Source organism: Hibiscus syriacus, unplaced genomic scaffold (genome assembly GCF_006381635.1).
Source record: "Hibiscus syriacus cultivar Baekdansim isolate YM2019G1 unplaced genomic scaffold, ASM638163v2 tig00000340_pilon, whole genome shotgun sequence".
In the NCBI taxonomy this organism is placed as follows: domain Eukaryota; kingdom Viridiplantae; phylum Streptophyta; class Magnoliopsida; order Malvales; family Malvaceae; genus Hibiscus; species Hibiscus syriacus.
The window spans coordinates 3,508,454-3,523,100 of NW_024061783.1; the positions used below are offsets into that span (position 1 = coordinate 3,508,454).

At 33.6% G+C, this 14,647-nt stretch overlaps 2 protein-coding genes across 3 annotated transcripts; one reads left to right on the forward strand and one right to left on the reverse strand.

The window, feature by feature from the left end:
* Positions 1 to 300: 300 nt before the first annotated feature.
* Positions 301 to 3,397, forward strand: LOC120196515. 2 transcript variants are annotated; one of them, XM_039198332.1, is made up of 9 exons: positions 301 to 392; positions 507 to 609; positions 751 to 798; positions 1,128 to 1,197; positions 1,352 to 1,442; positions 1,531 to 1,592; positions 2,259 to 2,563; positions 2,644 to 2,791; positions 3,192 to 3,397. In XM_039198332.1, exons 3-9 carry the CDS (start codon positions 751 to 753, stop codon positions 3,380 to 3,382), a joined length of 915 nt encoding a protein of 304 aa, XP_039054263.1. In that variant the 5' UTR covers positions 301 to 392; positions 507 to 609; the 3' UTR covers positions 3,383 to 3,397. The 2 variants fall into 2 exon arrangements, with proteins under 2 accessions (XP_039054263.1, XP_039054292.1); XM_039198361.1 differs by having other exon boundaries at positions 507 to 544.
* Positions 3,398 to 4,029: 632 nt separating this feature from the next.
* LOC120203036 (scarecrow-like protein 3) lies at positions 4,030 to 5,900 on the reverse strand. Its single transcript, XM_039203410.1, has one exon. It carries the CDS (start codon positions 5,453 to 5,455, stop codon positions 4,037 to 4,039), a length of 1,419 nt encoding a protein of 472 aa, XP_039059341.1. The 5' UTR covers positions 5,456 to 5,900; the 3' UTR covers positions 4,030 to 4,036.
* Positions 5,901 to 14,647: the final 8,747 nt, after the last annotated feature.

Consider the following 14,647-nt stretch of genomic DNA (forward strand, 5'->3'; position numbering starts at 1 on the left):
TTAAATGCAACATTTGTTTTTTCAAAACAAATAATGTTTTATTCATGTTTATAGTTAACCATAATCGGATTCTTCTCTTAAATTTGACTATAACGTAGAAAATGGGCCTAGCAAAAATTAAATTAAAGAAACATATATCGAAGTTTAATTTTTGTAGATAAATAAAAATAATTTTTATTAGGCGATTAAACGCGTAATTTACCCTATTTAGTAATGCTTTTAGGCTTATTAGGCCATATTCATGGGCTGATAAATTTGAAAAATTCAATTTTACTTTTCCTCTCCCGCTTCGCGCTTCAGCAAGTGGAGTGTGCAGTAGCCAACCAAGAGAGCTTAGTTTCCTGGATTTTTGAAATTCCACTTTCCCGCGTTTCCTAGGTTACCAAACAGGGGTAAAAAGTAAACAAGTCTCTCTCATCTTCTAAATCTCACTTCAACTTTTCCATACCTTCATCATCGCCATTTGTCTCCACTTCATTCTCGTTAGTTTCTGTTTGTTTGCTTAGAAAAGGAAGGAAAAAGGAACAAAAAAGGAAAGGAAGAGGTACTTATATGGTCCTCTTTACAACGCTTGAATTTCCGTTCTTTTTACCGTTTCGTTTTTTGTAGTTATCGATTTTGAGCACGAAAACAAGGGTTTATTTAAGCATTTGAGTTTGGATTCCAAAATCACGGATTTTAGTAATGAATTTCATATTCCATACCCTGTCTACACGAATTAAATGACATTTTTTTTCATTTGATTTGCAGATGGAGTCTTTATATGCAAAGCTTTACGATAAGTATGACAAACTCAAGGTATCGCAACTCCTCTCTCCCCTAATATTTTATTTTCAATAATGATAATTTTATATTTTCACCTTTCCTCCCCTTCTTTTAAGATCTGTTGTACAATTTATTTCTCTATAAATTTGGTTACCAATAAAACTAAAGAAAAGAGCGAAATGTTTTGTTTTTCCTCGTTAACGTGGAATAAGATTCATCTGCTAGGTTTATACGATTTCTTGTTAGTTTGATTAGAATGAATTTTTTTGTTTTATTTCCTCTCCTTTTTAATCCGTTGGGATGCAAATCTAGCTTTATATCTGCTCTTTTATTAAGATTTTGGTTTTCGTTTCTTTTTTCAGAAGAGAAAACTGTCTGAAATGGATGATATACATAGAGATCAAGAAGAAAAATTCTTAAATTATGTGCGTGGTGAGTATATTTACATGTTATAGTTACTATTTTTTAATCTCTGTCTTCATATTTAATGTGAATCACAAAGCCTTCTCTTCGTTTTTGTTTTCTCTGGTGTTTATTGTGCGTATATCATGGAAATATAACTATCATTTGCTTTCTCTCGTTACAGCTGCAGAGGAGTTGATACAGCACTTGAGGAGTGAAAATGACAAATTAAATGCTGAAGTTACTGAATTGAGAAGTGAAGTGGCCTCTATAATGTAAGTAAATTTAATTCACTGATGGCCTTTACATGCTAGGATGCCAGTGCCTGCTTTCTTGACCTTTTGCATGAATATAATATTGCAGGTCCAGCAAGGACAAGCAATGTGTAGACTACCAAAAGCTTTTGATTGAAGAGAGCCAGAAGCGTAAGTAGCGATCAGTTACTAACATCAACATCCTCAACTTTCTTAGCATTCTTCTTGCTTTATCTTTGTTTAATATGCTACTGCAAGGAAACTGGCATAAATTGATGCTGAGAGTGTTAGCTATGCTGGGTAAGAACAAGAAAATAACTTGTTAGTTTAAAGGACTAAAGCACCCTGTATTATGCTTTTGAGTTTTGATTAAAGAATTGGATTTCTATGCTCAAGTTCTTGATTGAGTAGAACATGGATTTAGGGTTTTAGGTCTATCATTAACTTTGAAGTTGGTAGTTAGGTTTTTTGTATTGTTCCAAAGTCTGTTCAGGTTTTCCCCTTCCCCTCTCAGTATAACTTTGGAGGGTTAAATCAAAGTTTTGATGGTTTCATGCTTATGATCAAATTGAATATTCAAAATTGTCTTCATCTCCATTTTTATCTTCAATTTGTACGTGACGTCTTTGAAATTTTAACAAGTTAAATTTGCAGGCACCGGTAATTATTGGCTGAATATATATATATATATAAATTTGAGACAATTTGTACCTTTCTGGGGAAGAAGGATCGAATTTGAAACTTCTTTGTAGACTTGCCTTTGTTATATGCTTTAACTTTCTATTGGCATGTCCATAGCCTTTTTTTTCCTTACCAAAAGCTAAAAATTTATCGCAGGTAAAGCGCTTTCTGAAGAAGTTACGAGACCGCAAAACCTGCATCGAAAGGGACATGTTAAGGGTGGCAATAGAGGTAATGTACCAACAGTCTCTCCAGGAAGTGTACATGTTGCGGCAGAAAGGGTTTCTGGTAACTCCACTAGAATGATGACAAGAAAGCGTAGCAGGAAATCAACCGCTAAGACAGAAGACAGCATTGTTACTCCTAATTCGGCTAATGGTAAAGTTACTGCATCATGTGCATTGACCGAATACCTTCCTGAGAAAGCTTTGTCATGTGAGGTTCTTCCAAATGTTCAGCTGGTATATCTCCAATTAATCATCTCTTTACTCAAAAGACGTGAGTTTTTACATCTTTACTGACCATTTGGATGATTATGCAGCCAGAATGCTGTAAAGGCGTAAATGCAAATGCCACTGATCATGGAACTTGTTTGTTTCAAGTTCTTATTGAATGCTTAGTGGGCATGAAAGTGTCCTCCATTAATCAAACTGATGGACTACGCATTTCAGCTCTGCATCAATCAAGTGGTAATTCTTAACTTGAGAATCATAGCCATTTCATTCAATTTTGAGTATTTCCATCTTTCTTTTGGTCCTAGTTCCCGGTATTTCCCCTGTAAAGTCGGTATGTTATTGATTTGTTGTATCTCATTGTTTGAAGCATGTTTATGGTGCATCTTGGTTTTCTTTATCCATGTTTGACATTTGCGTTCGACATCCATTTGGACATGGAAAGAGACTATAATCATAAAAAAAGCATGAAAAGAAGTTAAACATACATATGTAACATGAACCGACGTAGAGTTTTAATGAATACATTATACATCCATAAGTACTTTATGTTTCTGATACGTCATAAATATTCAACAATTAGCTGCAGCGTACAAGAAACAGACTTTCATTATTTGATACTGGATAAATGGAACAGGTTACTCGTTCAGCCTAACGTGGATAAACAGAACGGGCATAGAGGAAGCCGAGCTGGTGTACCGGGTATCGTCGTTAGGGACATTCGAGAGAGTGGCACCGGAGTGGATGAGGGATGTCATTATGTTCAGCACAAATATGTGCCCCGTTTTCTTTGATAGATTATCTCGTGTTATCAAGTTGCATTGTTAACTGGTAAACTTTCTCCCCTCTATTTGGTCTTTGATGAGGTGTGAAGTAAATATGTATGACATTGGTGATAACAAATAGAATTGTGTTTATGTTTCTATTTTTTTTATCTTTTTGTGTTTGACCGTAAGTTTATTTGTTTAAGATATTAAATTATAAGGAATATATTACTTAAATTTTATTTTGTTTTGAATTAATATATATTTAAAATGTTTAGTACCTATATTGACTTGCAGATTAATTTACAATAGTTATATTGAACAACTAATGTAACTGGCAAAGAATGCTAGAAAAGAGAAGCCAAATTGCAGCACCCTAGATGAGGTTGTCCCCAGAAGTTGCAGGTTCTAATTGCATACAAATAATATAACATCAAAAACACGAGTCCGAGTTTCGACCATTCACAGTTGAATCATCTGTTTGATCAAATTTGAATGATCTGATCTCTCATTACTCTCTTCATTTGAACAAGCAGAGATTTCTAAATAAACAACTGTACATTGCATTCCAAAGTTCACAAAGCTTTAACATCATTATTCATTACACCCCCAAATTATCAGTAATTTGGGTTCCTTTTGATGACAAAATCCTTTTCATTTCATTTGATAAAATGAAAGGTAAAAAAGAAAAAAAAAAGTCTGATGTCCTACCATAGTTTTACTTCCTACAACTCCAAGCCGATACCGAGAACAGCGGTCGGTCTTGCCAGCAAATCACGATGCAACCACCGTTTTCTTCCTTCATTTTATACCCGTCGCAGTTATACCCCTGCAGCAATCTCCTGGCGTGCAACATCCCGTAGTAACTCAAAGGGATGTTCCCGAAACCGGCCAAGTTGAGCTTTTGTATCCACTTCTCGAGCTTTTCGTGTCTCTCCTTCCGCTCGGCTCCCTCACATGCTATTATGTTTTTTATTTCCTCTCCGAAAAGCATCTTTTCCACCTTAAATCTCTCCAGAGATGTTCTCGAGGCCGTGGACTCCGAACAATCGAACAATGCTGCATAAGAGTAAAGGGATTCTAATAGTCTCCCCATTAGAGTAGATCCATTATGGTCAGAATCTTGTTCTGTTACCACCATCAGTTTCGGTGACAAACCCCACAATGCATTAAGGAAGCTATCTACCTTGGCCAAACCGGATGAAGATAATGGTGACGATGATGCCGAATCAGGACTAGGGCTATATCCATTAACCGTGTCTTTTCCGAGCAACTCTCCTAAAGTGCTCTGGTTCATCTGGAGTGCTATTTGCAAGTGAACTCCATTCAAATTCTTCGATCCTAGAGGCATTTTCTTTCGATGGTGTTCATCATCAGAGGCCAAAAACGAATGCAGCTGGAGAACAGAGCTGATTGCAAGAGCCTCCCCGGTTTTAACCCGCAATTTCTCGACGTCCAGATTTTCTAATTTGCTAACAACCGGATTGAACTGAAAAGGGAGGTTCAATTTTTCGGCTTCTTCAGTCAATCTATGAGCCATTTGATCCAACACTTCTTTCCTTTGATGAATGCCGGTAATCCTCAAATGAGGCGGCCCTTCGGGCCTTGCACTCAAAGCTTGAATAAGCGCAACCCACTGCGCAGGATTGGCTGCATTAAGATCAATTATATGAACCATTTTTTCGCCTTCCATAGCTTCGATCACGGCTTGGTTCGTAAGCACGAAGGCCACCTTCAAGAAGGGGAACAACTCGAAAAACAGTTTTCGAACAAGGATTTCTTCGGAAACCAAAGTTATCCTAGTCGAATTGAGAGCCTTATGAAGACCAGGCCAGGCTTTGAGGATCCTATCGGCGAGCGCCTCCGTAAAATAAGTAGCCATTCGCTGCATCGTGTCACCGTCTGGCGACGCGAGCTGCGATATCTGCTCGAGTGCAATGTTGGCATTTTCAAGGCTACCATTCGCTACATGATTAGCACAATTGAGCAACAAATGGATCAAATATAAACCCCTTTCTTCTGATTTCAACTCTCTAAGCCATGGATATGGTGATCCCAAGTTTGGCGAGAGTGACATCATGGAGAAAACTTGCAGAGGCGATGATGATGTTACAGACGATGATTCGTCTTGGAACATTGCACGAAAAGTTCTGGTCTTTTAATCTAAAGACCATACATAGTTTCAAACTTTCATGCAAAGATTGAGATTTTGCATGTAGATGAAATTCACCAGAAGAAAGGTTAAAAAGTTGGCAAATTTAACCAAAAACAACTCCAGATTCAGAGTAATCTTTAAGCCAACTGAAAATTCAGAAACAAAGACAACCCCAATTGTCCTTTAGACAAGCTCATGGAAGTATCACCAAATTCAAACATAAAACTCAGTAACAACAGAAGAAATAAGAAATTCTTACTGGGTTTTGCAATTCATCAAAAATCCAAAAACCAAAACACATAAAAGTTTCCAAGATTGAATTCTGTGATTCAAGCAAAGAATGAACAAAAATGCTATTTTTCCCAATAGAAAGAGAGTAAAAGGAAAGGGTTTCAAAAAGAAGAGAAAAGGGGGGGGGGAAATGGTATTAGGTCATGCGTGAAGGAAAGCATTGTCCTTTTATGATTTGTTGTCGTTCCCTCTCAGTGGAATATGGAATTTTCTGAGTAAAGCTTGTCTTTTACTTTCCCTCAAGTTTCAAATTAACTCAAACCCCCCCCCCCCCAAAGCTTTAATCTTTAATGGGTTTTCTTTGTCTTTGCATTAGTGTTTGGTTTGGCATCTTCTCTCAAAGACCCTGCCTTTTTAACAGATTCCCAAAGGGAAGAAACAGCCAAACATGCCCTAACAAAGACACACCAAAGAATGTGCTCTTCCCCTCTTCAGTTTTGTTTCCTAGTGGTTTTTTTCCCAAAGTGTGAAGGCTCAGCTGTCCTTAAATGGTTTTAGTTTTTGTTGGGCACAAGGTTCTAAACCTTGAGGTTGTGGGATCAAGTCCCACGGAGGGCATTTCATAATTTGGAGGTCTCCTACGGAAGCTGCTCTCAACCTGGTGTTGGGGGCAGCCTACTATCTTACCTCCCCCTTACCCCATACATATGGGAAAAAAGGGACATCCATTTTTTTTTATATAAAGATTGCTTATGAAGATTGTTCAATTATGTATTTATTTATTTATATATGTATTATATTTTATCTTTATTTTTAATTTCCTTGATTGCCGAAGGTCTTCTACGAAAGTTACTCTCAATCTGACGTTAAAACCAGTCTACTACACTAACTCCCCTTATCATATTACATTTGGGAATAAAATTTTGTTGTTGTTGTTTCTTCTTTGGTATATATATTAAGCAGATAGACAAGTGAGCCAAGCTATCTTCCAACACTATAATATACTACATTTATCTTTACTTGTTGGGATTTGTTCTTAGCTCAAAACCCATAATTATATCTTCACTTTGCTTTTAGATATAATTAGAAATCGTATATTTAGGGATCAATACAATATTTTGCCATGAATATAAATCTTTAAAAAAAATTATATTATAAACTTGGGTGATGTGAAATTATAAAATTTTAAAAAATATAAAATTATATTATTAATAAAAAATATAAAACAATATCTAAATTATATATGAATTTAAGTTTTATAAGATGTACGATCATTCCCAACACTCTCCTAATCCAATCTTATTTATATTATATTTATGTTTCATATATAAATACAATAAAATTGGCATACTCATATTTGTGTTAAATCTTTAAATTAATTTTTAATATAATATTTAGTTCCATAAATATAATCCATATAATAACACCAAAAATTAGGAATAATAATGACTCAGGTCAAACTAGATTTTTAATCTTATTCGAGTTTAGAAAAATTTCATTCGACTCAAATATAAGAATGAGAATTTTTATTTGATAAAATAAGTATCTGATTTAAAAAATATGGAGAGAGAAATATTTGGAGTAGCAGATATCCTAAATATATAGGGAAAATTATACTATTATCTCAACTCAGGTCGGTTGTTTTTCACCTTAACCCTGTTCAACTTGAACTTGATTTCTTTTAAAAAAAAAATCTATATTATAAAATCAAATAGAATAAAAACTTATTAAATTTGAGTCTAAATACCGTCCTTAATTAAAATCCATAGATATAAAGAAATGAGAATGGTGTTTATTTATTTATGGCAGAGAGTTGGTGTAGTATGACATGATGAAATGTTAATTTCTTAACAACACTTCGAGGAATTAGAGGCAGCTTAGGGCTTTTCGTGTTCAGCCATTTAACCTCACAATTTGAGCTTCCTCGTCTCCTAAATTAGTTGATACCAATCTTTTGAACCAATTTACTCTACTCTTTTCACCTACCAACATTATTCAACCATCTTTTATTTGTAAATTTTATGTTGCAACCGTTCAAACTGATATTTTATATAAATTTACTTATATTTTATTTACTAATTCATTAATCCATACCAAATATTATAAAAATATGTTATAAAAAATTAACTGACCCTTATTCCCATATGTAATGGGTAAGGGGGAGGTAGGATAGTAGGCTGCCCCAAACGCTAGGTTGAGAGCAGCTTCCGTAGGAGACCTCCGAATTATGAAATGCCCTCCGTGGGACTCGATCCCACGACCCCAAGATTAAAAGCCTTATGCTCTACCAAATGAGCTGGATGGTCATTTCATAGAGAAAGTGATATAAATGTTGTCTTAAAATTGGAAGTTCAACCTTGTTTTGATGAGGCCTACAATACCCATGTGAAGAGCACTTTAGGTGTTTAATTTTTTTTTTTGAATTATTCAGGTGCTTAATGTTATAAATATTATCACTTTAGGTGTTTGGGCTGTAGCTGCCGTTAATTTTTTCCGTTAAGTAACACGTGTCGCCTTCAGGAAATTTTGAAAAATCTGTTTAAAAAAAGTTTAAAATATATTTAAAAGAACCCAAAAATTTTCAATTTTTTTAAAACTTCCCATAAACTTTGAAAACCCTAAATCTAGTCCATATACCAATGCCCGTTCCCGCCTGCTGTCATCGTTGTCGTCAATCGAACTTCCACCTAGTTGTGCCTCCAACAACGACCAGTTACTCGATGAACAACCACCATAATAGCAATTGAAAATCCCTAAATCGCTATGAAAACTACCCTGACGCCAATCTTTGAATGGGACTCCATCACGACCATCGCAAAGACCATCACGACTCCACAACAAGGACGATATTGTCCGACTAGGGAGATGACTAGGACGATGTCAGCGGCGATGATCGTGGCCAGAAAGAGAGGTAGGGTTAGGGTTATTGATTGGAGAATTTTAGAGAGTTAGAGCTTTTTTCATATTTTTTTTAAAAATAAGGTTTTTTATAAATATAATAATTTTTTATTTTTTTAAAAAAATATTTCAAAATTACCAAAGCGTGACATATTCTATTAACAAAATTTTTTAACGGTTGTTACGTCTCGGACACCTAAAATGATATTTTTGTAATGTTAGCGCCTAGATGATTCAAAAAAAAGTTTGGACATATATTTGAAATTAACAATATAGTTTGGGCACTTATTTTATAGTTAAGACTTAATTTTTGTTTATTTTATTTTTGTTTTCATTTAGGTGTAAAATTTTATTTTTATTTTATTGAATAGTCTCAAATCAATGTTAAGAGATAATGTTATCGAATAGTTGTATTTGTAGAGTGTGTACATTTTTAGTGGCTAAAATAGATAATACTTTGTAATCACTCTAAACTAATTAAAAATTAATTTTATGTTTGGTTTATAATTTTTTTTCATGTGATACTGATATGTTATTAAAAAATGTTAATTATTTATAAAATATAATTAAAATATCATTTTTTGCTTATTTCACTAATAATAAATAAATAAAAAAATGTTAATTACTCTTTTTTTTGTATATTTAATATTGACCTGTTGATTTTTTAAAAAATATGACGTGTCAAGGAAATGTTGATTTATTTGATTTATTTGTTGATTTATTTAAATTAATATCAAAAAGTTATTTTTGATACTTTATCTAATATTTTATCATGTTAGATCAAATGGCTAATACTAAAATAGGAAAAAGCAGTCCATAAGTAGTGATGTACGCAAAATTTTATATAAAAAGACGAATTTAATTTATAAAATTTTAGGGGAGAGAAAATAGATTATGAACAAAAATTTTTAAAATATAAGAGAAATTAAAATTTTCAGGAGATGACTCTCCCCATACGACCCTCTTGGTCCATCCCTGCCCACGAGATTTGAAATTTGTAGTGGAAGTTTCGTAAGGTGTAAATTGGAATGGAGGAAAAAACAATGGTGAGAATTGAAAAGTGACAAAAAAGGTGGCATTGCCGTCTCTATAAATTGAGTTCTCTTGAATTCTAAAGAGAACGTAAACTATATATTTAGTATCTAAACTATTAATTTTAGTCCCTTTTAGACCTAAACTTTCATTTTTTTTCAAAATCCTACCTAATACTTAGTTTTTATCCGTTTAGTACCATGCTGTTAAAAACTTAATGCGTTTAGTATATAAACTGTCAGTTTTAATCCGTTTTAGTACCTAAACTTTCAATCTTCTTAAAAACTTAACGTTAAATTTGAACGGGATTCTAAAATGAAACAGAAACTAATTTTTAGATATGATTTTAAAAAAAATGAAAGTTTATGTACTAAAATAGTCTAAATTTAATAATTTAGGTACTAAATATGTAATATATCAAAATAAATTATATAATTTTGTTGGAACATATGTTTGGCTTGTTTCGGTTCACCTTCAATGTTTGTCTTTGTGCTACCACCACCACATCACAGCTTCGGACAAAACTAAAATTAATTTTTCATTAATTTCAATTGAACTGCAAGTGACTCACATGATAATTGCTTTGGAAATTCTCACGTGCGACACTTTTAATATACGATTAAGAAAAGACATTATTAATTTTGTTATTTTTAAATAATTAAAAATATTATTATTTCTATCGGTTTTGTTATTATTGGGTGTTTTACCGGTTTTGTTAAATATCCGGTAAAACGCTATCGGTTTTGTTATTTTTCTACCGGTTTTGTTATTATTGGGCACTTTACCGGATTTATTAAAAAATATTAACGTTTAGGTAAAAATAATAATATTTTAGGTATTTTATTTACTAATTTTATTAAAAAAATAATAAAACTAATAATACATTTTTTTAACCGTATATTAAGAGTGATGTAACTATAGAACTTCCCTGATTATTTACGTATGTGTCAGGTACATATCATATTAATAATAAATTTTTTATTATGATTTTATTTTAAAAGAAGTCAGATGAGTTTTAAGCTAGATATAAAGCGGATATTAGATTGTATTTAGAATATAAAATAATAAATTGTAAAATTTGATGTATAACAGTCTTCGAGAATTAAAACCGATGTTGATTGATAATGACCGATAATAACGACAATGAATGATGGCTGCGACATAAGATTTTGATTGAATTTAAAAGTTAAATTAATATTTTATCTAAAATTTAAAATTAAAATGATCTTTCATTATTAAAGATCATTTATACATATGAGTGCAGAAAGATACTGGGAACAGGAATGGGATACTTTGAATGGTCCAGGCCAGCTAAGTAAAAAGGAAAGGGGTGGCTCCAACTCATAAGCATGTGGTTAAGCTGTCCCATTAGGGTGTGTCGGAATCAAAAGTTTTCCTACGACCAAAGCTTGGTTCTGTTTTGCACTGCTCCAGACATCAAATCTGTCCATGGTTTGGTCTGCAATATGATTGAAACAAACCAGGAAAGTTTGATTTGCCAGCACAATCTTCGTGCTGCTTGGTTTTCTTCATGTTGAAGGACGACAAATAGATTTTTATTCTCTTCAAACATGTTCCGAAACAATGAATGAGATCAAATGAGATGGGAAAGGAGATATTTGGACATGATGGGTCGATTCGATTGGATTATTTTAGAGTGCACAGCCGGGCGTGGTGATGCCCATGCAGTTTCGTGCATTTTATGTGCCTCTGCAGCCATCACAATGTGACAACAAAATTTTATGTTTGGATTTTCCCTGTAAGCTTTTGAGTTACGGAGCACACACACGAGTACGATAAGATATTGTTGTATCTCTTTCGGATCTCTTTTAGAAATCGTACTTTCATTGTCATTCATGTACCTATTGAGCGTTGAGGTCTTAAAAATTTCTCAAAGGTTTCAAAGTTTAGATAGAGTTCCTCTTGACTTCTAAAATTGTGTCCTTCGAATAGATACGACCCTTTGACGTAATCTCTGAAAAATTCACCTAGTCTACAATCTAATATATGATAGTCAAATCTATTTTGTTTGTCAACCAATAAATCATCATCATCATCATCCTAAGTCTGGCACAAGCACTAAAAGTCGATATATATGTCACTATACAAGGCTGAAGTCTCTCTGGAGCTCCCTCTCTATATCTTTCTTTGGACGATTGTTCATCACCTTCATCAGCTCGACCACCCTCTTTCTCTCTTTTATGAAACAAGCTATTGTCATTCCCTACCCAAATCAAAAAAGATAAACTGTTGATAACACCACAATCTCAAATTTTCCATCGACATATAAAAATATAGTAATATGATAAATTTTTAAAAAAATGAATAACATGAAACATAATCTCCCAAGCAAACAATGGGGTGACCCCAATATCACTTATATTGCTAGCAATATACAAAAGATTGATTTACCTAGACATTTATTTCCCCAAATTTTTCCATGCATACTATTCTTGTGCGATATTGATTGAGGTTTTCGTAAAAGGTTCTTGGCATATTATTTTCGTGTTTTATAATGACTTAAAAGCAATTACGAATATTCAACGTTCAGAGAACTTCAGAAAACACCAGGAGAATATCTTCAGAAAAAAGATATTGAATATCTAACATCCCTCGAGAAGTCGTGACTTGTTGAAATGACTATCGACAAGTCAGGTGACATACTAGAACTAAATCTATAGTCAACTTAATATATCCACCTAACCTGCCAGCTTATTGGTAGTTATAATGTCCCTACGCCTGACGCTAACTCCAACAGTCAATATAAAACGTTTCGATCAAAATCGAGAGAAAAGATGGAACCCAAATGAAATCATCTCACCGTCATTCATCTCTCTTCTACCTCCTTATAGAAATAGGATATTTAACACCAACCAAATATCAATCTATCACCCATCACCTAAAGTAAAAATGTTCAACAAAGTACAACCGCCGCAACCCTTTCATTCCCATTAACAAACATCAGATACAAAGCACTTGAGATACAAAGCGAGATTTCCATAATCCTGGCAAAGGAAAAGCTTGGTCGGTAGCTCTTACACTAGCCTCAAACGGTACAAACATCTCATTCTCTCAATGCAAATTGTCAGCAAACATCATACAGAGATACTGATTAAAAATAGAAGATCCGTTCACATTCACTGAATGCAAGATAATAGCAACTCAGAACGCTTTTCATATTTGAAGCAAGTATAGCTTGCAACAAAGTATCACCTATAACCAACATGACGCAGAGTGCGATGCATCGAACTGAAGCAAAATAACCTAAGAGTAATGCTAATTTCTTGAACCAGAACAATATGAAAAGTCGAATGGAAAATTAGGAAATCAACAACGAATGCAGAATAGCTAAAGAGAGGAAGGTGTACAACCCTATTACTTTGTGTGCTAGTTGTTTTTTTTTTTTTTTTAGTTTTTTAAGTTGTTAGGAGACGAACTTTTAAATTTTTAAAGGAAAACTAAGGACTAAAAACATATTATCAACAGAAAATACAAAATAAAATCTAATATATAACAATTGAAAGTTTTCATGCCTATTGTATTCTTCAAATTTTAGTAGTAACGAGAAGCAAATTTTCAAGGAAACAGATTATCCAGAAGTTCACTGGGGCAGGAGATGTTACACCTGAGTTTTAGAACAAACAACATTTAGAATTAAAAAGTAATTCACCACTTATTAACTCGACGAAAGTATATCAACTCTTAGGGGTCAGAGGGTATACAATTCAAAATTCATGGTCATCACAAATCAAAATCTTCAATTTAAAAGCTTACATATGGTCACCTAGTATTACAGTATCCATACTCTAAGATAGGAATCGATACTTGCTATGTATCATTAATATTTTTTGACATGATATCAAAAATAGTCTCAAATGTTTATCAAAATAGTCATTTTTGTCCCTTTTTTCTTTGGAGCGTTTTGGCCTCCAAAGTTTCATTTTAGGGCAAAAAGCTCCATCTATAGATGAAAATCATTAGTTAACATACGATTAATGCTAAAAAACATGAGCTTTTTTAACCTAAAATGAAATATTGAGAGTTAAAATGCCACAAAAATAAAAGAATAAATGCCAAAGTGATTATTTTGTCAAAAGTTAAGTTTATTTTACCATAAAATAAAATTTTAAGGGAACTGCCAAATCTCAGTTTTCAGGTTCATCCAACAGATTTGATTTACTCAATTCTGCTGAAGAGAATCCTAACTGTTCAGAAATTCAAAGAAAACCTAGGCCAACTTCTTTGGGAGTGGCAAGCTTAGTGAAAGAACTAAAATCAAAAAAAGAAGGTTTAGCTTGAGATAGCTAAAGTGATCACTGCTGGAGGTCAAGGGGGTTCTTTGGGATCGCCTTCTCAATGATAGTTAGTTTTTGGAACATTAGAGGACTTAACAGTCCTCTAAAGCAGAAAGAAGTGGTTATTCGAGCCACCCGAAACAATGTTGACGTCCTTTGTTTATTGGAGACTAGAGTGAAGATGGACAAAGCAGAGACTATTTGTGCTTCTAAATTCCAGAACTGGAATTTCTGTTTCAATTATCACCATGCTAGCAATGGTAGAATTTGGGTTCTTTGGAGGAAGGGCATTAATCTTTCTGTCATTCAAAATTCTGATCAATGCATTACACTCAGAGGTTCTCACCAAGGTACTCCTATGTTTATTTCGACTATTTATGGTAGTAATGATGGTATTGCTAGAAGACAACTTTGGCAGACCTTAAGAGAAGTTGATCATATTGTTAATAAGTCAGCATGGATTTTAGGAGGGGATTTTAATATTATCTTGCACTCCCATGAAAGTACTGACCATGAAGTCCTTGGCCATTATCTCACTTCTGATATGAAAGACTTCCAAGACTTAGCTCAAGAGCTTGAAATCCATGACCACCCTTACTTTGGCCCTTCATTCACTTGGTCCAATAAGCAAAAAGAATTCTTTCTTGCAAGGAAACTTGACAGGGTCATGATAAACTCTAATTGAGCTTCTATTTTCCAGCACTCTTTTGTTGAGTTC